At 38.7% G+C, this 27,788-nt stretch overlaps 1 protein-coding gene across 1 annotated transcript; it reads right to left on the minus strand.

Annotated features, from left to right (window-relative positions):
- Nucleotides 1-1,083: 1,083 nt before the first annotated feature.
- On the minus strand, nucleotides 1,084-25,835 carry AADACL2 (arylacetamide deacetylase like 2; the record flags this gene model as incomplete). Its single annotated transcript, XM_080655382.1, has 5 exons — nucleotides 1,084-1,686; nucleotides 12,593-12,764; nucleotides 16,482-16,551; nucleotides 22,572-22,794; nucleotides 25,695-25,835. The coding sequence occupies 5 exons, from the start codon at nucleotides 25,833-25,835 to the stop codon at nucleotides 1,084-1,086; spliced, it is 1,209 nt and encodes a 402-aa protein (XP_080511508.1).
- Between the last annotated feature and the right edge of the window lie 1,953 nt (nucleotides 25,836-27,788).

Genomic DNA, 27,788 nt, shown 5'->3' on the forward strand with positions numbered 1-27,788 from the left:
TATCATTTGCAACAGCATGGATGGACCTGGAGAGTGTTATGCTAAGTGAAATAAACCAGTCAGAGAAATATAAGTATCACATGATCTCACTCATTTGTGGAATCTAATGAACAAAATAAACTGAGGAACAAAATAGACTGAGAGACATAGATGGATGGAACAGATTGATGGATTTCAGAGGGAAGCAGGAGTGGGGAGATAGGTGGGAAGAGATTAACTGGGAATTTATATGCATATATTTATAGCCCATGGACACAGACAATAGTGTGGTGAAGGTCTGGGAGGGGCGGGTGCAGGGGGGAGGGGCCAATGGAAAAAAAATTAACAAAGGGGACATCTGTAATATTTTCAATAATAAAGATAATTTTTTTAAAAAGAATCCCAAATGGGAAGATTGTTCTGGATTATTTGGGTGGAATCTGAATGCAGACACATGTATCCTTCTCAGAAGAGGCATAGGAGAAGTCCATGTGAAGATGCAGCAGCGAGATTTGTAGAAGCTGGCCTCTGAGACTAAGGTGATTTGGCTACAGCAAGGAGTACTGTTAGCCACCAGGTGAAAGAGGCAGGGGTTCAACCATCTGGATGTGTCTCTCACCAGTACCTTAATTTGGGCCCAATGATACTAATATTGGACTTCAGGCCCAGGAACTCTAGAGAATACATTTTTGTTGTTTTAAGCCACACACTCTGTAGTAATTTGTTATAACAGCCACAAGAAACTAATACAATTTCCTTATGATGTTTTCTTTATTTTTTTTCTCTTCCCACTTATACAATTTCTGTACCTGTCTGGATATTGTCTCTCTTACTTGCCAGTATTATTCTTATTTCTAAACTTTAATAAGAACTGGTCTCTATCAGGACCAACATAATTCTAATAACCATAAGTAATGAGAAAAGAGGATCACATGCAGGTTTTGTGAGTCAAAAATGTTACTAGTTCAAGGATATGCAGTAATCATTATAACTGATTCAAGTCTAGATTTAGACAATACAAATGGCATTGTTCTTTGTACTACAACTACAAAAATCACAAAATACAATCAACTAAGTGATGCCATGTATATATTTTATATATATTTATAAATTCTTATCCAGCCAACTAATATACATGTCTCTTATCCTGAGACCTAGATGTAAATACAGGGGTGACGTGATACATGACAGAGCTCCATGGAATCCATCCTCAATATGTTGATGAGCAACTTGAACTCCAGCGTTTTGAAGTCTTGAAACATACATAAGTCCATCATCTCTCAGGATATCATATTGACAGGTAAGAATATAGGTTGATGGCAAATTCTGTAACTGGGAATCATTGGCCAACAAGGGTGACATTCTGACGTCCATAAGAGCTGGCAATGAATAACTAGTTCTTCCAAGAATTGGTTCAGTATAAACATAGTCCTTTCTATACTTCTTGGGTAAGAGAGTACTCCAGTTAACAAACTTGAACAAATGTCTTGATTCCAGCGGCATATGTTGGTTTCTTTTCAGTGCCTGGGGAAATGTTTTATCCTCGGTGACGTATAAGCTCACTAATTTTATGGCTATGTCCCTTGTCAGAACCACACCATGCTCATTTTCTCTGTGAGATGGCAAATTAGAGTCAATTACCTGTAAGTGAGGGTAAAGTAAAGCTTGTACCTTGATTTTATGTTTTATTTCAAGATCATTCTGCACCTGAAAAAAAAAGATAATACCTTGTAAGGCAAAGACTTCCAAAACACCAGGAAGAGGAAATTTAATGTTATTGGTTTAAGCAATCTTGAGCTATAAACAAATCTACATAAATGGATGTGATGTTATAATTATTTTAACAATATTTATAATGTGAGTGACATGAAAAAATGTCAAGTTCATTTTAACAGTAAAGTTTTTAAAGCTTTGTTTTTTTGTGTGAGAAAAAGAAAGATACAAACTACCAGTTATAAATTACATAAGTTCTAGGGATATAACATACAGTATGGTGACTATCTATAATAATAAAAGCATAATATGCTAATTAGACCGGACGTCCTTCTGGACATCCTTACGGGCAACCTTCCTGACCAAGCCGGGGCTGCGAGGGAAGCCCGGGTCCCAGGTGCCTGCCAGCGGCCAGAGGGAAGCTCGGGTCCCTGGTGCCAGAGGGAAACCGGTGCCAGCAGCCGGGGGAAGGAAAGCTTACTCTTGCAGGAATTTCATGCATTGGGCCTCTAGTAGTTAATAATGCTATATTGTATATTTGAAGTTGCTAAGATAGTAGATCTGAGAAGTTCTCATCACATGAAAAATTATGTAACTGAGGTGATAGACTTATATAATTTATACATATATGGAACCATTATGTTTTATACCTGAAACATTATATTATGTTATATGTCAATTATGTCTCAATTAAAAAAAGTAAGACATATTGCAAAATTTTGGCTCTAAGGTGCTATATCAAAGAGTAATTTGAAAGACTGAGAGCAGCAACCACAGTGATCTCCTTAATCTGAATGACAGAAATATCAGCAACCTGGCTTCATGACCATAATAATAGCACAATTTAGAGCTAGATTTGCTATAGAAAATTGGGTGCTTTATCAACAATTGAGTTAGTGCACAAAATGAGTTCTATAGAGTAGGCAATGGGGGAAAGAGAAGAGAGAGAGAGAGAATAATGCTTTTGTCAAAAACCACCAATGGGAAAAAACTAAATACTATATTCTTGAGGAAATTGAGGGCATATATAGCTTTGTAAAAATTATTGACTAAAAAAAAAAACAACACACACAACAACTTCCAGTCAAGATGACAGAGTAGGTAAGCTCTGAGATTGCCTCCTCCCAAGATCACATCAAAATTACAGCTACACTGTGGAACAACCACCACCGAGAACCACCTGAAAACTAGCTGAACAGGATTCCTATAACTAATGATACAGAAGACAAAGTCATAACTGAGACAGGTAGGAGGGGTGGAGCTGCAGACAGGCAGGTTCCATACCTGAGTATAATGAGTAAGAAACAGGAGGGATATACCAGGCCCAAACCCAATCTGGGCTCCTAAGTTCAGTGCTGGGAAGAGGAGTTCCCATGACATCTGTCTGTGAAAACCAGTGGGGACTGCATCCCAGACAGACAAATGTCTGTGGGGGACCAGAACATGCTGCTCTTTAAGGGGCAGTACAAAAACTCATTAGATCTAAACTCCAGCACAGAGGCAGCAGCTCAAAAAGTGCCAGGAACATCTGGGGAATAACTAAGTTGACTAACTTCTGGATGAGGGCTGGCAATCTCTCCAGGGACAGAATCACTGGCTGGCACCATTGTTCCTTTGCTGAGCTCTCCTCCCCGAAGCTGGCCCAGGGCAGGAAGATGCCAAATTCATGCTCTCCATTAACCTAGCAAACATAGTTCACCCCACCCTGATGACTCCCTGAGACCCCACCCAACTCAATTCCCTTGCCTGGTCTGAGCCTCTTCCAGAAGTGCCTCCATAGGAGTGGCCTGCCTTGGCTCATGCTGCAGACACACTCAAAGGACTGCAAACTCCACATGAGTCATGGAACCCCTAGGCTTGTGCTGCAGACTTTTTCAAAAGGTCACAAATTCCATGCAAGTGGTTGCTCTTGGCTCATGCTACAGACTCTCTCAAAGGTCCAAAAACCCCACACAAACAACAGGCCTTGGCTTAAATTGTAGCTCCTGCCAAGTGGCCACAAGGTGAACATACGTGATAACCATTCTCAATTTGCACTGTCACTGCCATCAGGTGGCCCCAAACTGGACATAAATGGCAGCCAGTCTTAGCCTGTAGCATAGTTCCAACTAAGCAGCCACAGACCCAGCACAAATGACGACTACCCTCAGTTTGCATCATTGCACCCACCAAAGGTCTCAAATCCAGAACAAGTGGCAGCTGGTCTCAGTTTGCAGCATAGCCTCTCCCAAGCACATCCAAGTCCAGCACAAGTGGCAACCAACCAATCACTTTGTGGCTCTCACCAAGCAGCCCCAAATCATTAACAAGCAGTGGCAGTGGCTGGCCTAATATGCTAATTAGACTGGACGCCTTCCAGATGACCTTCCGGATGAATCCGGGGCTGTGAGGGAAGCCAGGGTCTCAGGTGCCTGCCGGCAGCCGGAGGGAAGCCCAGATCCCAGGTGCTAGAGGGAAGCTGGTGCCGGCAGCTGGGGGAAGGAAGGCTTACTCTTGCATGGATTTCGTGCATCATGCCTCTAGTTATAAAATAACTGAAATCAATAAAACATCAGAAGGAATCAACAGCAATCAGATGAAATGGAAAATTGAATCAGTAATCTGGAAGACAAGGTAGTGAAAAACTCCCAGTTGGAACAATAAAAACAACAAAGAATAAAAAAGGGGGATAGTTTAAGGGACCACTGGGACAATATCAAGTATACCAATAATTGCATCAAAAAGATCCCAGAAGAGAGAGAACAAAGGATTAAAAAAAATACTACTTGAAGAAATAATGACTGAAAACTTCCCTAACCTAGCAAAGGAAATAGACATACAAGTCCAAGAAGTGCAGAGAGTCCCAGACAAGATAAACACAAAGAAGTCCACAGCAGGACATATTATAATTAAAATATCAAAGGTTAAAGACAAAAGAGAATTTTAAATGCAGCAAGAGGAAAATGGTTATGTAAGACTAGAGGCCCCGTGCACGAAATTCGTGCACAGGGGAGGGGGGTGTCCCTCAGCCCAGCCTGCACCCTCTCCAATCTGGGATACCTCTCACAATCCAGGACTGCTGGCTCCCAACTGCTCGCCTGCCTGCCTTCCTGATTGCCCCTAACTGCTTCTGCCTGCCAGCCTGATCACCCCCTAACCACTCCCCTGCCAGCCTGATTCATGCCTAACTGCTCCCCTGCCAGTCTGTTTGCCCCTAACTGCCCTCCCCTGCAGGCCTGGTCACCCCTAACTGCTCTCCCCTGCAGGCCTGGTCACCCCTAACTGCCCTCCCCTGCAGGCCTGGTCACCCCTAACTGCCCTCCCCTGCAGGCCTGGTCCCCCCAACTACTCTCCCCTGCAGGCCTGGGTCCCTCCCAACTGCCTTTCCCTGCAGGCCTGGTCTCCCCCAACTTCCCTCCTCTGCTGTTTTGGTCACCCCTAACTGCCCTCCCCTGCAAGCTTGATCGCCCCCAACTGCCCTCCCTTGCAGGCCTGGTCCCTCCCAACTGCCCTCCCTTGCTGGCAATCTTGTGATGGCCATCTTGTGTCCACATGGGGGCAGGATCTTTGACCACATGGGGACAGCCATATGGTGTGTTGGAGTGATGGTCAATCTGCATATTACTCTTTTATTAGATAGGATAGAGGCCTGGTGCACAGGTGGGAGCCAGCAGGTTTGCCCTGAAGGGTGTCCCGGGTCAGGGTGGGGGTTCCCTTGGGACGTGAGGCAGCCTGGGCGAGGGGTCTGTGGTGGTTTGCAGGCCGGCCACGCCCCCTGGCGACCCAAGTGGAGGCCCTGGTATCTGGGGCTTATTTATCTTCTACAATTGAAACTTTGTAGCCTGGAGCGGAGCCAAGCCTTCTGCTTGCTCCGTGGCGGCAGCCATTTTTTGGGGGGATTTATGTATCTTCTATAATTGAAACTTTGTAGCCTTAAGTGGAGGCCTGGGCCGGCCAGGGTGTGTGGAAAGCTTCGCATCCTTCATCACTGGGGGCAACCCTAGCCTCCTGCTCTTTCCAGCTCCATGGCTGCCGCCATTTCTGTTTGGGTTTATGTATCTTCTATCATTGAAACTTTGTAGCCTTGAGTGGAGGCCTAGGCTGGCAAGGGCAGGTGGAAAGCTTGGCTTCCTTTATTGCCAGAGAAACCCAAGCCTCCCTCCTGCTCTCTGTGGCCGTAGCCATCTTGGTTGGGTTTATTTGCATATTCACTCCTGATTGGCCGGTGGGTGTGGCTGGTGGGCGTGGCTTGTGGGTGTAGCAGAGTGATGGTTAATTTGCATATTACTCTTTTATTAGATAGGATGGAGATCCCACAGACTGTCAGCTGATTTCTCAACAGAAATGTTGTAGACGAGAAGAGATTAGCATGAAATATTGAAAGTGATGAAAAGCAAAGACATAGTGTTCACTTTGGCAGCACATATGCTAAAATTGGAAGAGCAAAGACTTACAATCAAGATTACTCTTCCCAGCAAGGCTATCATTTAGAACTGAAGGAGAGAGAAGGAGTTTCCCAGACAAAGGAAAGCTAAAGAAGTTCATCACCACTAACCCAGTACTGTAAGAAATGATAAAGGAATTTCTTTAAGTGGAAAAGAAAAGATCAAAGATATAAATACAAAAATATAAAAAAGAAAAAAATCTGATTGACAAAGGCCAAACACTTTGGAAAAACAGTGAAACAACAAATTATAAAGCTAGTATAAAAATTAAATATACAAAGCAAATATAGATGGACATAAAGCAAGAGATACAGAGTAACATGGTAATAATAGGGCCTTAAATACCTCATTGACATCAATGAATAGATAATTTCGACACAAAATCAACAAGCAAACCATATCCTTAAACAACATATTAGAGCAGATCAACTTAATAAATATTTTTAGAACATTTTACCTCAAAGAAGAGGAATACACATTTTTTTCAAGTGCATATGGAATGTATTCCAGGATAGAGCATATGACAAGACACATAATAAGTCTCAATAAATTTAAGAAGACTGAAATCATATAAAATATCTTCTTCAATCACAATGGTATGAGTTAAGTAAAAAATAAAACAAATAAATCACAAAGCCCTTTAATGATCTGACCTTGCTAAACTCTATAAATTCATCATTTACTATACTTTACTCTGATGTAACATTTATGGACTTCTTCGTTTTCCCCACCAAGAACCAAAGAAAGAAACAGAGAGGGGACAAAATAAATCCACCCACACTCTTCTCAGGCAAATAGCCAAACCAACCTAATTCCAAAGATGAATAATCAGTTGCTCTTTCCAATGGTGTACATTTTTTCCCCCACAAAGACACATTGACGATAAGTTGTGAAATCATGCTATGTTGGAAATGGGACAGGTTAAAGAAAGTAACTAATCAGGTAAAACAAGTTGAAGAGAGGTGGAGAAAAAAGATAGGAGGTATATAGGTATGAGGTATGATGTCAGGGTTTGGAAATATAAAGAGTAAAATACACACACACACACACACACACACACACACACACACAGAGTCCTAGATTTCCAAACACTTAAGAATCTAGTTGGGGAATTTGACATGCAACAAATAAAAGGATAAGCACTATATTCTGTGTATAAACTGCTACAGGTAATATAGAGGTAACATATAGCTTTGCCTAGAGAAGTCTCTGGAGTTTATGGAACGTCTACTCTGGTATATGGGTTTTGAGCTCAGGACAGTAGTAACAGTGGAAGATCTGGATTAGAGAGCCTTCAGCAGATAAATCAGAGCTGAGCCATGAGAGAGTGGGAGAGAAGACAGAAGGACCGAAGAGTTGAACCCTGGGAAACACCAGGGAGTGTAAAAAGGAGTTTTGTCTCACATAAAACTAAACAGAAGGGCCCTGGCCAGTGTGGCTCAGTTGGTTGTACATCGTCCCATGTACTGAGGGGTCAAGGAACATGCCTGGGTTGTGAGGTTAATCCCCGATGGGGGACAAGCAGGAGGCAGCTAATCAGTGCTATGCTCTCACACTGATGTTTCTTTCTGCTCCCTTTCTCTCTTTCTAAAAATCAATAAATTATTTTTTTAAAAAAACTGAATGGAAGAGAACTTAGAAGAGAACAAAGAGAGTGTCATTATCGATAGCATGGTAAGGAAAAGTTGGTAAGCATTTTAAATAATAAAAATTAGTTATATAAAAACAACAAAAGGAAGATAATCAACCCAATCAAAAAATGGGCAATGGACCTAAATAGATACTTTTCAAAAGAGGACATAAAGAAGGCCAAGAGACATATGAAAACATGCTTAAAGTCACTAATCATCCAAGAGCTGCAAATCAAAACGACAATGAGGTACCATCTCACACCTGTCAGAATGGCTATCATCAACAAATCAACAAATGACAAGTACTGGTGAGGATGTGGAGAAAAAGGAACCCTCGTGCACTGCTGGTGGGAATGCAGACTGGCACAGCTACTACGGAAAACAGTATGGAGTTTCCTCAAAAAATGAAAAATGGAACTCCCATTTGACCCAGTAATCCCACTTCTAGGAATATATCCCAAGAAACTAGAAACACCAATCAGAAAGGATATATGCACCCCTATGTTCATAGCAGCATAATTTAACATAGCTAATATTTGGAAACAGCCTAAATGCCCATTAGCAAATGAGTGGATTAAAAACCTGTGGTACATCTACACAATGGAATACTACACTGCTGTAAAAAGGAAGGGACTCCTACCATTTGCAACAGCATGGATGGTCCTGGAGAGCATTGTCCTAAGCAAAATAAGTCAGTCAGAGAAAGATAAATATCACATGATCTCACTCATTTGTGGAATATAATTATAAATACATAAACTGATGAACAAAAACAGATCCAGAGACAGAGAAGCATCGATCAGATGTTCAAACCTCAGAGGGAAGGCATGGGGAGGGTGGGGGTAAGGGGGAAAGATCAACCAAAGAACTTGTATGCATGCATATAAGCATAACCAATGGACACAGACACAAGGGGGTGAGGGCATGAGTGGAGGGTGGGGGTGGGGGGGTTAGGGGGATAAGGACACATATGTAATACTTTAATCAATAAAGAAAGAAAAAAAAGAACAAAAATGTGCATAGATTTAGAAAAAATAAAGGATGATTGACAAACTTACCCATAGAAAGTTAAAATAAATGGCTTGTGCAGAACACAGGGTGATTAACTGAGGAGTGTATATTCTAATTATGTAGAAAAAGAGAGTAATTTTTTTTGAAGCTAGGTACAGAAAAGACATGCTATGACAGAGATTTGAAGAGTTAAAAATGGGGCTTATTAATCTTTTTTTTCCCTTTTCTTTTAAACATGTATTTGTTGATTTGAGAGAGAGAGGAAGGGAAAGGGAGAAATACCAATGTGAAAAATCAATGTCATTTTATCTATAATAATAAAAACATAATATGTAAATTGACTGAATGGCCGAACAGCAGAACGACCGTCTGGACGTTCTTCCAGATGACCTTCCAGATGAAACCAGGGCTGCAAGGGCTGAGGCAGCCAGGTCTGCAAAAGCCTACCCTTGCATGAATTTTGTGCACCGGGCCTCTTAGTATACTAGTAATGAACTCTCAGAAAGAGAAACCATGTCCAGAAAAGTTTCCTTAACTGTAGTGACCATCCAGATCATTGTGATTGGCAATTAACCTTAATGATTTAGGGTACAGAATGTGATATTATCAGAAAATCTCAGAATTATAGCTAAAGGTTAATTTCCTTTCAATAATGGTAATATAATTGAAATATGGACAAATTCCACAAAAGAAAACTACAGAAGAATCTATTTGTACTTCTAATCCATAAGAACATCTTTTTATATTGTGAATTCCATATGAAACGTTGGGTCATTTTTTTTTGTAAACATATAGGAAAAATAAATCTAACATATTTTCTTGTAGTCTTCTCAGAGTGTACTAGTACAACAATATTGATTTCTCCGAGTTGCATTCTTATTGAAACTGAGTTTTTCAATCCATAATTCTATAACATATTATTAGTCACAGGGTCATGAGACTTTAGAAAAAAGTTTCTAATCATTACAAAGCAAAAGTTATTTTTTATAACCCAGATCAATAAACCTAGTGCAGTTCCAGCCAGTTTCAGCCAGTGAATATAGCATTGGGGACCTAAGGGCCCTGGGTTCAATTCCGGTCAAGGGCACATACCTCAATCGCAAGCTCTTCCCTGAGCTTGGTCCTTGTTGGGGCATGTGCAAGAGGCAACCAATCTAGGTGTTTCTTTCGCATTGATGTTTCCCTCTCCCTTCCACTCTCTCTAAAAATCAGTGAAAATATATCCTTGTGGGAGGATTAAGAAAAAAAAAAGAATAAACTTAGTGCAGAAAATAAAACTTCTAGGAAAATATAAAATATAGAAAGTTTACCAGACCATGAAGATGAGTAACTTCAAATATGATTATAAAAATATATCAGAAAGGGTAAAGGAAATTACTTTCTTTATGTTCTTAAAGTACACTGAGTTTTTAATGCAGCATTCTCAGTTGTAACAATCTCTTCAAACAGATAGACCGAAAATTTAAATATCTACTCTTTTTTTGTGTGTAATGCAAAGAATAGAATAATATCAAATTTTATTTTACTTCAAGAAAACAATTTGTACTGCCCTACAAATTTTATTTGTGAATTGCATTTATTTTTGGTGGCTATACTAATATTGAAGATTGCCTGGTAGGTCTTCATTTCTTCATAAATCTCTATGGCTACATCTGCTCATCATTTCAAAAGCTTTCTTTACTTCCAAAGCTAAGCAAACATTACATTGTACATGTAGAAATTATAGGTGTGGCAAGGTGTTGCTTGATCAATCATTGTTGGGTAACTGTTGGACAGTTTTCAGAATCTCTACATCCACAAAACCAGTTTGCTATATGCCTTGGCATGGCAGCTAGTATAATAATCTGAAAGTGAGCACTGTTTCCAAGTTTCTTTCCCAATTAACTTCTCACCTCAGGCCAGCAAGATCCTTCAAATAAGTGTCATATTATTTCAAATACACATTAGGTTAGTTCAGGGTGGAAGAGACCTCAGCAATCAACATGTCTAATGGTTTGCAAACTTCCTTTTTTCCCCTAAGAAAATTTATGTAGTACTCTAACTACAAAGGGCATTGAAGTGGAGCTTCTTGGGTTATAAGGAGGCCCAGGGTGCAGAGCCAAAGGTGAAATTTTGCTACCACTGATGTATGGCTCCACAATAGGGCTTTATATGTGTACGTGGTGTTACAGATCAGTACATACGTATAGGCATAAGTATATATGCATATGTGTGTATATATATTCACATGTGTATAGTATACATATAAAATATAAATGTGTATGTCTCTCTGTTTGTATGTGCAATCTTCTAAGTGCTCCAAGCATGAGTAATTTATTTTAATATTTAAGAGAAAAGAAATTAAGAAAAAAGGTATCGGAATGCTTCCCAAATGATTTAATGAGGCCAGTATAAACCTTAGGTCAATATCTAACAAAGACATTTTTAAAAAATAGAAAGCAATCCCTCCCAAAGCTCTACATCTTTAATTTTAGCAAATGAAAACTAGCCATATATAAAATTTTTATTCATCATGACCAAATGAGGCTCATGCCTGAATGCAAGCATAATGTAATGTCTGAAAGTCAATTGACATAACTTACCACATAAAAAAATTAAAGGTGAGGAATCATATGGTCATCTGAAATAGATGCATTAAAAGCAGTCAGCAAATTCCATACCCATTTATGCAAAAACTATCAGTAAAAAGGAATAGAAGGGATTCCTCAATCTGACAAAAAGCCAACTACGGAAAACCTTCAGTTAACATCATATTTATTGGTGAAATATTACATGATTTCCTCCAAAGTTTCAGAGGAAGGAAATTAATATTGTATTGGAAGTCCCAGCCAGTGCACTGATTAAGAAAATGAAATAAAAGCATAAAAATTGAAAAGGAAGGATTAAAACTCTCTTTAGTTGCAGAAGATATGATTGTGTAGAAAATCATAGGAGATGTAAAAAAAACTACTAGAATTTATAAGTAAAATTTTCAAGAATATAATTGCAAGGTTACCTTAAAAATCAAATGTATTTTTATGTACTATCAATAAACATTTGGACATATTATTTTATTTATTTATTTTTAAAATATATTTTATTGATTTTTTACAGAGAGGAAGGGAGAGAGATAGAGAGTTAGAAACATCGATGAGAGAGAAACATCGATCAGCTGCCTCCTGCACACCCCCCACTGGGGATGTGCCCACAACCAAGGTACATGCCCTTGACCGGAATCGAACCCGGGACCCCTCAGTCCGCAGGCCGACGCTCTATCCACTGAGCCAAACCGGTTTCGGCTGGACATATTATTTTAAATGAAACTTTCCAAAGTAGGAATAACTATGGGAAAATATTTGCAATTGATGCACATGGTATATCTCATATTTTATATTCCTGAAGAAATTGAAGAGGACCTAAATAAAATACGAGATATACCATGTGCATTAATTGGAAGTATCATTATTAAGATGTCAGTCCTCTCCAAATTTATAGATTGAATGCAGTATCAATCAAAATTCAATTAGTCTTTCTTTATTTAGAAATTGACAAGATATCCTAGTATTTTGAGGGAAAAGACATGGAGTATTAAAAATAATTTAGAAAAAAATAACAAAGCTGAAGTCACATAGTATTGGCATAAGGATAGACATATAGATCAGTGGAACGGAAGAGAGAATTCAGAAATAGATTGTCATATTATTATGGTCCATTGATTTTAAATGCAAGCATCATTGTAATCCAATGAGAAAGGATGGTCTTTTCAAGAAATGGTTCTGAAGAACTAGCTATCCATAAGAGGGGGGAAATAACCTTTGACCTCTGTTTCCCAGCATAAAGACTAATATAATGTACCTGTTGAGTCACTGCTGCTGCTAAACTGCCCCCAGAACTGTCTCCTGAAATACAGATTCGGGTGGGATCCACTCCATATTTCGTAAGAATTTTATCCTGAAGAAAAAACTTGACTGCAGCGATGCTATCTTCAAACTGAGCAGGAAAACGGTGTTGGGGAGCTAGTCTATAGCTTTGAAAAAGAAAAATGTATTTAAACAGTTTTAATAAGTACCATTATGGTTGTATCTGTCTATGTAGCTTCCAAGTATCAAATAGATGTAATTAAACAGGTTTTATTGTTTTCTCTTCCAAAAATCAAACCCGAGTTTTCTGATAAGTCATTATGATGTGAAAAAATAAAAATAGATATAAAGCTTTTCAAGGTCCATGGATGGCATTGCATGTGAGAAGTAAGGGGATTGTTATGAACTCCCTGATACTATAACCATAACTTTTAGTGCAAGTACATTTTGGATTGAAGATGCTCTATAGCTTACATCATATTCTCAGTGTAACTGGTGATCAAAAAAGTTTTTAAAAATTATTGAAAAAGCACCATTGATGTTTGAAGGCAGAAGATCTGAGAGCATATTCTAGGCAAATGTTCTATTTTTTTAAGGTTATTTAAATAAAAATTCTACACACTGGTAATGCACATACGTCATTATGGATAATGTCCAGGTGTTTATTCTAGATAAAATTTTTGAAATATATATAACATTTAAATATGCTAGAAATCTTGCTAGTTTCTGGTAAATTCACACTATCACATGATTCTTTCAATAGATATAAATAGATTTTCTCCCATATATATATATATATACATATATATACATATATATACATATATATATATATACACACTAATAAAAGAGAAAGATGCAAATTGACCATACCTCTGCGACACCCACCAACCAATCAGAAGTGAGTATGCAAATTAACTTGAAAAAGATGGTGGCAGCCCCGCCCCCCAGCCGCTCCAGGCCTGTGGGAGTCGGAGAAGTCGGGCGCCACCGTCTGAGGCTTGCTGTGGTGAGGGAGACCAAGAAGCCGCCTGTCCCATGATCCCAGGATGCAGCCAGCCACAGAAGCCTCACATCTGCCTGCCCCACGTTTTGGGGGAGACAGAGAAACCGGGCCCCAGTGTCTGAGGCTGGGTGCAGCCCGGGAGACGAAGAAGCTGCCTGCCCTGTGATCCCAGGCTGCAGCCAGCCGGAGAAGTTGCCCACACTGCATCCCAGGGAAGACGGAGAAGCTGCCTGCCTGCAGTCTAGGCGCCAGCACCTTCAGCTGGCTACAGCCTGGTAAACGGAGAAGCTGCCCACGCCGCAGTCTCAGGCACCAGTACCTGTGGCTGGCTGTGGCCCGGGATATGGAGAAGCCGCCCACCCTGCGGTCCCAGGTGCCAGCACTTGTTGCTGCAGCTCAGGTGAAACCACCTACCCACCATCCCCTGTGGCTGCAGTCGGCCCAGGTGACTATGGCTGACCAGAGGGAGGGAAGCCTGGATCCTGGGTGCCTGTAGTCGGCTAAAGGAGGGAATCCTGGGTCCCAGGTGCGGGGCTGGGGCAGAGGTGGTTAGGGAGCAGTTAGGGATGATCAGGCTGGCAGGCAGAAGCAGTTAGGGGCTATCAGGCAGGCAGGCAAGTGGTTAGGAGCCAGCAGTTTTGGATTGTGAGAGGGATGTCCAACTGCTGGTTATTCCCTCAGAGGTCCCAGATTGGGGAGGGTACAGGCCAGGCTGAGGGACACCCCTCCCCCCATGCATGAATTTTGTGCACTGGGCCACTAGTATACTAATGAGACTGAGTGGCCAGATTATTATGACCACCTGATGTTTGTAGGCAAATTAGCCATACACTGCATCTTATTGGATATGGAAGCGGAAGGCCTGTTCAAACACCTTTGCTGTCTGCAGTTACCAAGATGAAACGTCTCCAATTCACACAGGAACACAAGGATTGGACAATCTAGCATTGGGAAAAAGTCATATGGTCCGATGAATCACGTTTCCAGTTGCATCATGCAGATGGCAGAGTGAGAATTTCATGGAAACAGCATGAAAGCATGCCTCCACATGCATGAGTACAACCCTTCAAGCTGGTGGGGGCAGTGTTATGGTTTGGGGCATGTTTTCCTGGCATGATTTGGGCCCTTTAATTCATGTGGAACAACGTCTGAATAGCACAACATACCTATGTATCATTGCTGATCAAGTTCATCCTATCATGTTGATGGCATATCCCAATGGAGATGGCTTCTTCCAACAAGACAATGCGCCATGCCACGGTGCTCGTATTGTGCAGGAGTGGTTTCAAGAACATGAGGGAGACTTTACCTTGCTTAGGTGGCCCCCACAATAACCAGATCTCAATCCAATTGAGCATTTGTGGGACTAAGTTAAAAAAGCCATCAGGCAGCTGGTTCCACAACCATCAGATCTCACAGAACTGGACAGTGCTATTCATCAGGCATGGTGTCAGATTCCTCTCATCACCTTTCAACATCTCATGGGGTCAATGCCAAGAAGAATCGCCACAGTATTGAAGGCAAAAGGTGGCCCAACGAAGTGCTGATGGGGTGGTCATAATAATCTGGCCACTCAGCATATATATCTCTATATCTCTATATCTATATCTATAACCTATATCCATATCCATATCCATATCCATATCCATATCCATATCCATATCCATATCTATATCTATATCTATATCTATATCTATATCTATATCTATATCTATACTGTATATGTAAACCAGTAAAAACAGTATACCTCTATTAGCCTGTTCTCAGAGCTAACTTTTCCTTTTTCTTTAGAATGTTAAAACTTGTAAATATCTATACTTAATAGTAAGTGTTGTTGAGATGATCCTTAAATTTTATTATAAACCGTATTTAGAAAATCCTAAGTAAAGTGTAATTAAACATAAGTATGTACACAAAAGATGTTGGTACCTACTATTTTAAGTGCAGTAGATTGAGACTTTTCAGGGCAAAGTACAACACATATCATAAGAATTTAATAGAATAGATGTGCCAACCAGAAATATATCATTATATTAAAACAGATTTGAAATGATAAGATTTAGATTACATTGAATGTTATGGAGGTAAGAAGAATGTCATATTATAAATATTCTGAAGACAGGAGATTATTCTAGATACTGTAAGTATTCTAGATACTATAAGAATAACAATGGCAATCATGATTTAGTTGAGGAAATTTTACTTTAGTTTTTCCTCTAAATTTTCATATCTTCAAGCAAGTAAACAAACAAACAAACAAACAAAACTATGTCACAATATCCCAAAAGAACTATTGGATTAGAACTTTTCTATATTTTTATTACTAGAGAAGAGGCAGCAGAAGAAAATTTCTCCTGAGGATGTTGGCTTTAGAATTCCAGACTATACCAGTGTAAGAAAATATTGAACTGATCTAAGATTTTCTTGTATGTTCTAGCAAAATCCAGAATGTAATATCACTTTTCTGGAGGGTGATTTAAAATTATCAGCTGATCTCAACCTTTACTTTCTGTAATACTTCAAAGTCTTGTTCTGAAGTAAAACAAATCAACTCAGATACAACCTAACATCCCCAATGTCTAATTGTTTATTTCTTTCTCTCTAGCCATGTTTCTTGGGGCATAAGTAGGGCCTTATACAATCTGAGTTTAAGAATCTAGAGCAATCATTTTTTTAAAAATACACATAAATTCCCATATCACAGAAGAATAATGAGATACTGGACATATTTGAAGTCTACTCTTTGTTGTAATGGTTACAAATAAAATATATAAATTCTTAAATATTATCTTTGAGGCATAGCTGACTTGATTAGGAAATCAAACCTTTACTTTGTGAAAGCAAAAATCATAGTAGCCAAAGAAAAGTATTCTCTTACTCCACTCCTACAACAACAGCATCAAGTTTGTTTGCAGTCCATCTGTTGAGGGAGTCAAAAGCCGTCTGCTCTGAAATGAAGAAATAAATGTCAAAGTTCTCCTTGTAATGAAAAAACAGCAACAGAAAATCATAGCTATGAACTTGGACAGAAATGTGATTTGAGTATTGCAAGGAACCATTTTCCCTACCACTTTTTATATGCAGAGTGACCTGAATCAGCATGACACAGTCTACAGGAGTTTTTCTTCAGTTGCTATCCCCAGGGGTAAAAAAATTACATGGCTCATTGGTGCTTTGGGGAATTGAAACTAGGCTCAGCCCATTCTAATTTTCGCTGGTCATCTGTTGTCTACACACAATGATACTCCCAAGAACCCTTTGTGGTCTTGCACTCTGCTTCTCTAGGCAACTAGCCACTACAGATGAGTCTCTGACTCAACAACACCTGAATACACATTCTCCAAGCTTCACTAGAAACAATGGTTCTGTTTTGATTTTATTTACCTGAACTTTGTGTATAATCTTTCAATTGGCTTAGAACTAAATGAAATGAAAAAGCAATAGATGAGTTGACTGTCTAAAACTATAACACTCAATAGCATGGTTCCTTAAAACCCTCATTTTCTCCCAATACACCACATTGTGAAATGGCCCATAACATTGGCATGTAAGACAAAGTCTATAAAAAAGCAGCTAGATTTTGAGAGAGTCTCTGACAAGTCAGTGTGTGGTTTGATATACATATTCATTGTGGCATGCTTGGCATACAAGTCGTCATCACCTCTCCCCCAACACACATACACACACACACACACCACATCTATCTCTATGTACTCACAAATCCAATTTACCAGTTCAGTGCCCTGGTCACAGCACTTTGGCAAATCTGTGACATCTACTATTACTTTGTTTACCACAAGATTCTATAAATTCAGAGAATTCTAGAGTTGTGATCAAATTCTAGGCTTTTCTAAGGTTGTCTGCTGCATATTAGCAAAACTTCAAATTAAATACTGGGTATGTAATAACCTTAAAATCAGAAAAACAAATCAACTAGTCTTTTATGTAGAAAAAATAATGTTTTCATTAAAGGTGGAATTGATAACGTGAGAAAAGGCAATGTATAAATGAAGATCAAAATGTATAAGAATCCATTGATCCCCACATTTAAATTTCCTTAATGATGTATTTCAAACATGTTTTTACTTTTATCTACCAATTATTTTTTTGCTTATTTTTTTAAATTTTTAAAATTTGATTTCAGAGAGGAAGGAAGAGGGAGAGAGATACAGAAACATCAATGACAAGAGAGAATCAGTGATCTGCCACCTACTACATGCCCCACATGGGGACCAAGCCCGCAACCCAGGCATGTGCCCCTGACCGGGAATCAAACTGCGACCTCCTGGCCCACAGGTTGACACTCAACCATCGAGCCACACTAGCTGGGCTGTTTTGCTTATCCTATATAATAAAGAAGGTAATATGCAAATTGACCATCACACCCTCACACAATATGGCAGCCCCCATGTGCCACAAGCTGGCCTGCAGAAGAGGGCAGTTTGGGGGACCAGGCCTGCAGGGGAGGGCAGTTGGAGGGGACCAGGCCTGCAAGGGAGCAGTTAGGCATCGATCAGGCTGGCAGGGGAGTGGTTAGGGGGCGATCAGGCAGGCCTAAACTGGCAGTCAGAAATCCCCTGAGGTGTCCCAGATTGGAGAGGGTACAGGCTGGGCTGAGGGACACCCCCCCGTCGTGCACAAATTTTGTGCAGCAGGCCTCTAGTATATTTATAAAGATTATCATAAAAATCAACGGGGACTCAGAACTGTTGGACATTGAAATTGTGACTCAAACATTTTTTGTTATTATATGTTTCTTTCTAGTCTGCAGAGGCAAGATTTTTTAAAGGAATGAAATGGGGAAAAAAATGATACAGAGGCAAAGAAGCATTGAACAGACTGTCAAACTACAGTGGGAAGGCAAAGGAGGTTGGGGGGGGGGCTGTAAGAGATCAACTGAAGGACTTGTACGCATGCATATAAGCATAACCAATGGATAAAAGACACGGGGGTGGGCAGGTAAAGGCATGTACTGTGGGGAAGGGGAGGACGGGGGGAGGTCAATGGGAAAAAAAAAAGGAGACATATGTACTACTATTTGTAATACTTCAAACAATTAAAAAAAAATAAAAAAAATATTATTAAAAAAAAAAATCAATAGCTGCCCATAAGAAGAATTTTAAGATGTCCTTTATATAATAGAAACTCTTTTCCTAAGGTGAAAGGGCTGGATTTTTGTCTGATTTTTGAAATGATCCAATTTTATATTGTGTTTGTTTTTCACTTTGTAGATGATAAAAAGAATAAAACAAACATAATAGAGGGCCGCTGTTTGCCCTGACCTACATTTGCTCCCTTATTTTTACTGCGCTGCTACCATCTTCCCTACCCTGTGAACACTGAGGAGTTAATAAAACAAGGCTTGCAAAAGCAATACTGTTATGATGGCTTTCATGATTCTACCATCCAAAGCAATCATGGAACAGGAACACAGGACTGATCCCCACACATGAGTTTTTGTTGAAGTTGAATACTGTTGCTGGAGCTGCCAAGGAAGGGGCATACACTCACCTTTTATCAGCCTACTGAATAAACCATAATCCTTCTTCAACTGAGGAGCCACGTGGTCTTCAAATGCTCCCTGATGCTCATCAACTGAATAAATCTTTGACCTCTATTTGAGTCACCTAAATCATCTTTATGACAAGTCACTGCAAAATTTATAACTAATTATGGTTCCCCCCAAAAAATGTTAGTTATCAAAAAGGTAGGGAGGAGAAACCAGAAATGCAAAATTACTGTCTAACCATCTTAGTGTTTTGCATATTAATCAAAGCCTTTGTGCTTCATTAATTTTCCATGCTTATTTTCTCTTTGACTAATATTCATTACTCAAATTTGGGAAAGTGTCACTTGCTATATAGCATATATCTTTGTAAGATTTTCAAACTCCTTAGAATCAAGCAAGGCTTAGAGAAAGACAGAAGGTGAAGACTTACATTTATGACCTATTTACTTTCCTTCAATTCTATTAATTTGTTAAACTTCATTATTTTAATTAAGTACCGTGTTTCCACGAAAATAAAACATCCTCCGAAAATAAGACCTACTTACAGGTTTCCTTCTGAGTGAAATATAAGGCATCCCCCGAAAATAAGGCCCCCAGGCTCTGTCTCAGAATGAAAATTAATTTACCGTAAACTGGTAGCTAGGGCCGCCCCGACTGGCGTCTAGCAACCAGTGACGTTACGCGGAGTCCTGACTTCACTGCTGTGTGAAGGCAGAACGGAGGTCGGAGTGAGCAGTGAGCGCGGGGTGGGAGAGAGGAGGAGACTTTCGCAGATGCATGTAGAAGAACAGGAGGATTAGAGTGGACGGGACGCGGCGAAGGTGGTGAGTGCTGGTCTGTCTCTGGTGACACTACCTGATGCTCACGGCCGCCTTCATGATGACTGAAGGTTCTCAGTCAGTGGCAGACCCTGCTCCAGCCCAGATCCAGGCCCCAGCAAGCCCAGTGACAGTCCCCAGGCAGGCCCCAGGGGGTAAATGTCTGATAAAGGGGTAGGGGGGATGTCTGGTGAAGGTGTTCAGTGGCACAGGGGTGGGGGGGGGATCACTTAAAATGACACAGGAGGATCAGAGGGGGCAATCAAAATGACACAGGAGGATCAAAAGGGGTTACTAAAATGGTAATCCCCCCTCTGATTCTCCTGTGCCATTTTGATTTTCCCCCCTCTGATCCCCCCTGTGTCATTTTGAGTGATCCCCCTCCCCCCACCTTGATACCCCAATTCCTTTTTTTTTACCCCTAGAAATGAGCACAAAAAGAAAAAGCTACTCCGTGGAGTACAAGAAAGGAATCGTGGAAGACTCTTGGGGCCAAAATCTTACTGCTTTCTGCAAAGAGAAGATGTTGAGTGTCCGATTGGTCCGAAAATGGCGAGCAGAGTACGGTAACCTCATTGAACAAGTGGACAGGGAAATGCTAAAAAGCGCAAGTGTGGATCAGGTTGGCAACCATTATTTTCCGAGCTGGAAGACCTGATCTGTGAATGGGTTGTTGACAGGAGAGCAAAGCCTTTGGTTGTGAATAGGGCTCAGATTCAAGAATTTGCCCTTGCAATGGCACCACAGTTTGACATAGCCCCTGAAGACTTCAAAGCATCACAACACTGGCTGGATAATTTCCTTCAGCGAAGTGAACTGTCTTTAAGAAGATCTACAACATTGTTTAGATTGGAAGATACTCAAGTTATTAAGCGAGCACTTGCATTCAAGTCCTTTATTGATGATGCTGACTTCTCTAAATACAATCTTTCCAACATTATTGCTATGGATGAAACTGCAGTGTTTATGGGCCAATCATCTCAAACAACAATTGAACAGTGGGGTGCCTCCTTAGTGTACATTCCCTCCACTGCTTACGAAAGTGCACGTGTTTCCTGTATTTTGGCAATTCGTCTGGATGGCACTAAAATCCCACCTTTAATCATTTCTAAGGGCAAGAAGGAAAAGATTGAACGTGTTTTGGGCATTTTTATTCTTGAAACTGAAAAAGCCTGGGCCACACAAGCAGTTATAAGGAAGTGGGTCGATTTAATGCTGCCTCTTGTTATGCGAGGGAGCCAAAGAGATCTGCTAGTCTGGGATGCAGCCAGCACTCACCGCGCTAAAGACATGAAGACATTTCTTCACGAAAGAAAAATAGATCAGATAATGATTCCCGCAGGAATGACGGCCTATCTCCAGACTCTTGATATTGCAATAAACAAGCCATTCAAAGACAATTTGCGCATGGAAATTAATGACTACATTGAAAATAGAATGGAGAGAAATCAGCGTGGAAACTTTGTGAAACCTAAACTGCAAGAAGTTGTGACTTGGGTGAAGAATTCATGGGAGAAAATCACTGACAGTTGCATTGCAAATGCACTGTGAGCAGGGTACCTTGACAAGAAGTACTCATTTAAAGACAGTGCTATTGCTAAACATGAGAGATTTGGTCCACTGATTCTGAAAGAAATGGAGTCACAAGAAATTCACCAGGAAATTCAGGAATTGGATTGTTATGATGATGTTCCAGAAGATGATGACATGATTGTCACTGAATAAATGAGTAAATTCTTGATACTGTAGGATTCACAGTTTGTCTGGTTTGTGTTGACAACTACCGTACTACCGTACCGTATAGAGGTAATAAATTTCCTTTATTTTCATTTAACAGTAAATGTGTACTGTATTCTTCTTCATGGAAAAATAAGACATCCCCTGAAAATAAGACCTAGCATGTCTTTGGGGGCAAAAATTAATATAAGACACTGTCTTATTTTCGGGGAAACAGGTAGAACACTGCTCACCCCCCACCCCCAAATACTAGCACCATTTTAAGATGGAGTGTTCCAAAAGGTGAATTTGTTCATGTGTTTTTTTTGAATCTGCAATATTTGCCTCTTAGAATCATCGCCAGACATAAGTAGGGACACTAGACTTAGTTCAATTTTGTGTTTTCACAAAATCATTACATAGTTCAATTTTGTGTTTTCTTTTTATAATCAAGGCTAAGAACTATTCTAGGCTTTTCCACTGTTAGCATTATGGCTATCAGTAATCACAAATGTATTTTTGTAGCCACCAATAGCATATGCTTCTGATTTACTGTTTAATACATCTGCATCACCTCAATGTTTCTTTTTTGAATATATTCTGATCCCCAAAAAAACAGTTTACTAATTGACTTTCATGTCCTACATTTGATATAAGCTTACTCAACAAAAAAAGCTGAGAAGAAAATGCTTACCAAAAAACAAAACAAAACAAAAAAATGGAAATGACAATCTCCATATGTTTTGCTAGATATGTCTATGTATATTTCTCTATTAGATACCTAATATTTATAGCTATACTTATGCACAGTATATATATAGATATGTATGTATGTATGTATGTATATATGTAAGTATATTTATATCAAATTGTTATATCAAAAACATATAACCTGTTATGCTCTTTACTTATATAATGAACTTACTGAAACTTCCCAAACAATAAGCTCCACCATGAATATAGATTACAGCTCGTCTTGGGATTTCTGACTTTCTCTTTGGCAAGTACAAACGCACTGGAATATCAGTAAACGCTGTATCAGTCACTGTGACGTATTCATCTGAAAGTGGTTGGGTATAATCCAGCCTGAATAGCATGGAAATAAAGTCTTCAAATGACATAATACCTAGATTTTCAAAACATATACCCTGTAAGAGCAGAACAAAAGTAAATGTTTTCATCTTTAAATAACATCAAATGCATACAGAGGGAAAGTGAAAAACATAAGCAAAATAAATAAACAGAAATATAATGTTTACAAAAATTATTTCCAAATAACATTATATAGCTCTTATTGCATAACTTTATTGCTGTTGAAAATCTCAAGTATTATGTTTTTAGACTAATAACTATCTCATTCAAAAGCTTCAATTTACTGACAGTTTCTTTTATACCTATGATAATTATTTCTTAATTGTAAATTATTACCAGAAAAATCTCTAGGTCTTATAACATCCTTCCTTCCTTTCTTTTTGGCATGCTGTCATATTTTCCTCTTTGTTATTTTTAATTGTATTTAATCTAAAATGTTAACTATCATCTAAATGATTCAAATGTCCTGGTTTTTAATTCCAAATAGATCCCTATTCTTAGCCCTGTCACCATTTTGTCCCCCCTCCCCCAAATTGTTCATAGCCCTTTCACCATTCCCTCCCTGCCAACCAAACCCCCAACCCCATATTTGATATCATTGAAAAAAATCTCTCCTTGGTATTTCTGAACAGCTTGGCCAGGACCTTGGTGACATGTCATTGGACAGTTTATTCGAAAGAAAAACTAAAAAAATACATAGTCAATAGTACATTAAAGAGCCTTTATTACTATAATTATTCCAAAGAGTTTAAGGTATTACAGGGGTTTAGAGAACATCTAATCCCCACACTTTAATGTTAAGGAAACATGCAAAAACTAGAAATTATAGCCATTAAATCTCAAAGCCAAGTCTGCAACCATTTTTCTAGACTAGTTTCTTATACCACCTGTACTGTCTGTCTGACCTTAAGCAAATTACTCTCTGTACTTCAACTTTCTTATCTATATAATTGAAATAATAATAATTAATAATATAGAATTCCTCAGTGGGTTTTAGTAGGGTTTACATGAGTCAGGACTTTCAATGCACTGTAGAAGAGTGCCTAACCCATGTAAGTACTCAATCTTGTCTTATTGTTAGGTAAGCATTCCTCACTAACATGAGCTTTTTAGTGTTGTAATCCTAATTGCATGCACTCACATAGAATGTTCCTTAAAGCATGTTTTTGGTAAATGGTTAAATTGTGTTAATTTAATTTTTCATTTGGTGAATTGGCTTTTAAAAATTAGATTTTTTTTGGAAAATCACCTTTTTTCATTTCTTAGATATTTTCTGGTTTTGAATAGATACTTAAGTATTTTTGGAACAATATCAAAAGCTACCACTTTAAAGATTATTTTGTGTTTGCCTAGCACATAAGATCTCTAATTATCAGAGCAATGCTGCCAAGTATTTATCATTATTATCTTCTTTTTAAAGGTAAAAAAAATTTGCCTGAAAAGGTAAGGAACTTTCTCAGGATTGGGCATGTTTCTTTCTCAAACTGTCTTTCAATTTAACATATGATAACAGTAATTGTGTTTATTTTTCAAGGCCACTTTGCCAAGAACTTTAATTTTCACTTGCCTTTCATATGATAAAAGATTAATTTTTCTTACTGGTATCATAACTTTGAGTTACAAAATCCAGTACTGACAACAATAAAATTGTTTTCCCTATAACAGCTAAAGACTGTTGATTTTACTAGAATAATCTCTAAAGTAATTACATATGTGCTTTTCACAATAGTTTTTAATAAAGGGCAACCCACCTATGACATCAAATGCATAAAATGCATTATTTTACTATAGGTAGGTAAGAATGATTTGTAGTTAAGAAAGTAGGAGTAGAATTTTAAAGTTGGCTGTTCTGTTAATGTACTTTTGATAATATCAGTATCAGTCACTCTGAGTTTTAAATACATGAAAGAGTCAAGTAAGATAACAGCAGTTTCTCTATGGAGCTGGCACTTGTCAACCCACATATTCTTTGAGTTTGTGTAAAATGAAGTGAGAACATTAGGAAAAGACAGTATATTGAAAGTGAGCCACTAGGAGTGGTTTGAGAGAAAAGTATCAGGACTTAGCAGACACAGACAGGAAGTGGCTGTGGTTTCAGAGAACTGTCATCCACTGTACAAAGCTCCCTGGGACAGCCTCTCCCTCTTAGACCAGGGATTGCTCACTTCTCTAATCATCTGCTGCTGTTGCTGTCTTCTCCTTGCAGCCTCATATTGTTACTCTCATCAGAGAACCTTTCCGGGAGCCACCTGGTTTTGCGGAGAGAGTTTGTTTTGAAATGAGGCAGTCCTGAGTTCAGATTCTGGAGTTGTCAATTTCTAGCTGCATGAACTCTTCTGAACCTCTTTTTTCTCCTCTTTAAACGGTAAAAATAACTGAAGGATAGTGGAGATGAGCAGAGGTATATATTATGGAAAGACTATGCATTATAAAACCTCAAAAATTTTAGTTTATAACCATGTCTTCCCCTTACCCAGGAGCTATTTTTGCTTGAACTCATAATCAACCCTGCATATTCCAAGTCAGACAATCTCTGAAACCCAGCAATGTAGAATGGAGATGGACAATAGAAGCCATTGAAATAGTAAGAGCCCTATATGAACATCAAACAGGTACAAACATCAATGCTTACCTCTGTCCTTATAGAACTAGATTGTCCCTGGAAACTCAAATATAAGTCAAGTTATCAAATAAACTTCCACGTTTTCCCTTCAAAAATACCATTTATTTTATGCATGTCACAACAGATAGAGTCTTTACATTTAGACATAAACTCTTTGGGAACAAGAATTCTAGCTCATTCTGTTTTGCACTGATGCACCAAGTTGTACTTACTTAATTTCATGTAGTTGATGTTTTCTAAAGAACAAACAACGTTATTTCAAAACAGTAATTAATAGAAAATTCATAAGTTAACAAGGCACCCCAATAGCCAGAGGAAAAATTATCATCTTACCATAAATGTAAAAGTTTTAACAATCGCATCCAAGGCCATTACTTTCCAGCGTTCTTCAATGTTGCCTGGTATGGGTATATAAATATGAGAAGCAAAGAGAACACACAACAGCGCCAAACAGAGAGCTTTGGACCCCATCATATTCCTCTTTCCAGCCTCTTCACGCTGCCAAGATTAAAACAATTCTATTAATATCAAATAATAAGTAGCAGAACAATGTAGCTTGGAAACCCTCTCAGGGAATGTGATTATCTTAATAACATGAAGTTAATCTTCAAGTCTAACATTACAACATCAGTAGAAACTTGTATTGCACTAACTCTGAGACAGATGTAATTTGTTAGTTGATGCTTATATCATTAGCATGCAATTAAAACCTCCCACAGTGTTTCCTCACCCTGGAAAGCCATCATCAGCTCAAAGCAAGTGTATTATTGAGACCTACATCGGAGCTTCAGTTAGAGCTCTGAATAAGTCATGAAGTAACCTTTTGTGATTGGTTGGTCGCAATGCTTTGTAAAAAGAGGTTTACAATAATCAGCTGATACTTAGTCAATGTTAATAAACACTGCTTGTTGTGTGGTCAAGCTTTGGGTCAATAAATAGGGGATATGGGGTCTTGTCCAACTTCCATAATCTATGCAGCTGAAACTTTTCAATAGACTGAAGTAGCACAAGGCTCACTACAAGTATCTCAGAAAACATTCTGTATTTTTTTAAAAGAATCACATAGCTTTTGTTCACATAGTTAAGTGGAAAATCTTTAAAATTAATTTACATCAGGAATTTAGCCTAGTGCAGCAGGAAATATCAAGTACAAATATTGGACTCATACCTACTGCAACCTAAAAGCCTGACAGAAACCTGTCCAAAAAGCTGGTCACCTGGAGGTCTTTAGAGATGCAAGGACTACAGATTTTCTGTGTAATATGTCAGGACCTAGAAAATAAATGAATAGTCATAACTCAATAAATCCACAATTCTCAAGCTCATCGACCAGGAATCAATACTTAGGGGAAGTAATTTTTAGTGATAGACCAGTTAAATCAGGGCTCCAATAGAAGTATATATTAGACTTCTTGAAAGCATAAGTACTAATTTCAAAGCCTATCATAAACTTAATTATTGAAATGGTTACTTTTATTCATCTATGTTGTAATCTTCCCTAAATCCCATAAACAAAACTTAGCATTATAATTTATCATTCAAACAAGAACACTCTTAAGAGTGAGAGAGACAATATTAACAATAATGCACATAAACTGGACAAATTGGGACTCACGGTCTCACCCTAATCATAGCTCTTTTACCAAATTTAATTTAATTGGTGTGCCTGCCTTTTCAAGTAGACAGTAAGGTTATTGAAAAAAGATACAATATATATATTTACTGAGTCTAAAGGCACTGATAAGTTTGATATTAATTTGAACCAATAGAAAGTAAAATTTGTCAAATATTTCCAGGTCCCTGGGTAGCATAAGGTGCCTAACTTGCCACCCAACAGACAAGAACAACACTGCACTCCCTGCCTCTCTCTAGTATACTGATTTTATTGCAGACAGTTACATGAGGTTATTATGACCATCTAGTGCTGCGTAAGGAGAGAATACTTGCAAACAAGGGATCAGCTAAGGAATACATAATAGCCATAGGCAATAGAAGGTCTGGGCAAATATTCTTGATCTATCAGCTTTCATGGCTTGTTTGCTTAATTGATTGATTAATTAGCTTTCTGAATGAAATAAGTTATTTCATAACAATAAATATGTATACATTTTGCTTATTTTGTTTGACATCCTCAGCCAGGTCTTCTCTGTAACCCAACGTAGAATCTAAATTCACAGTGTACACTCAAATTTAATAATTGGCAACCTGCTCAAATACAGCAGCCTTGCAACTCACATGCTCTAGCTACCCAAGAGTTTAGTTCTATATATTTTTTAACTTTTAAAATTAGATATTATTATTAATAGCTTATATAGACAAGTTGTTTTATAAGTAGACACATCAATCATTATATTTATTCAATATTTCTTATGTGAATTGGCAGATACCTTTCTTCCATATAATCACTGAGGGACTCAGCTTCTTTCT

Source organism: Plecotus auritus (genome assembly GCF_963455305.1).
Source record: "Plecotus auritus genome assembly, chromosome: 2".
NCBI classification, from domain to species: domain Eukaryota; kingdom Metazoa; phylum Chordata; class Mammalia; order Chiroptera; family Vespertilionidae; genus Plecotus; species Plecotus auritus.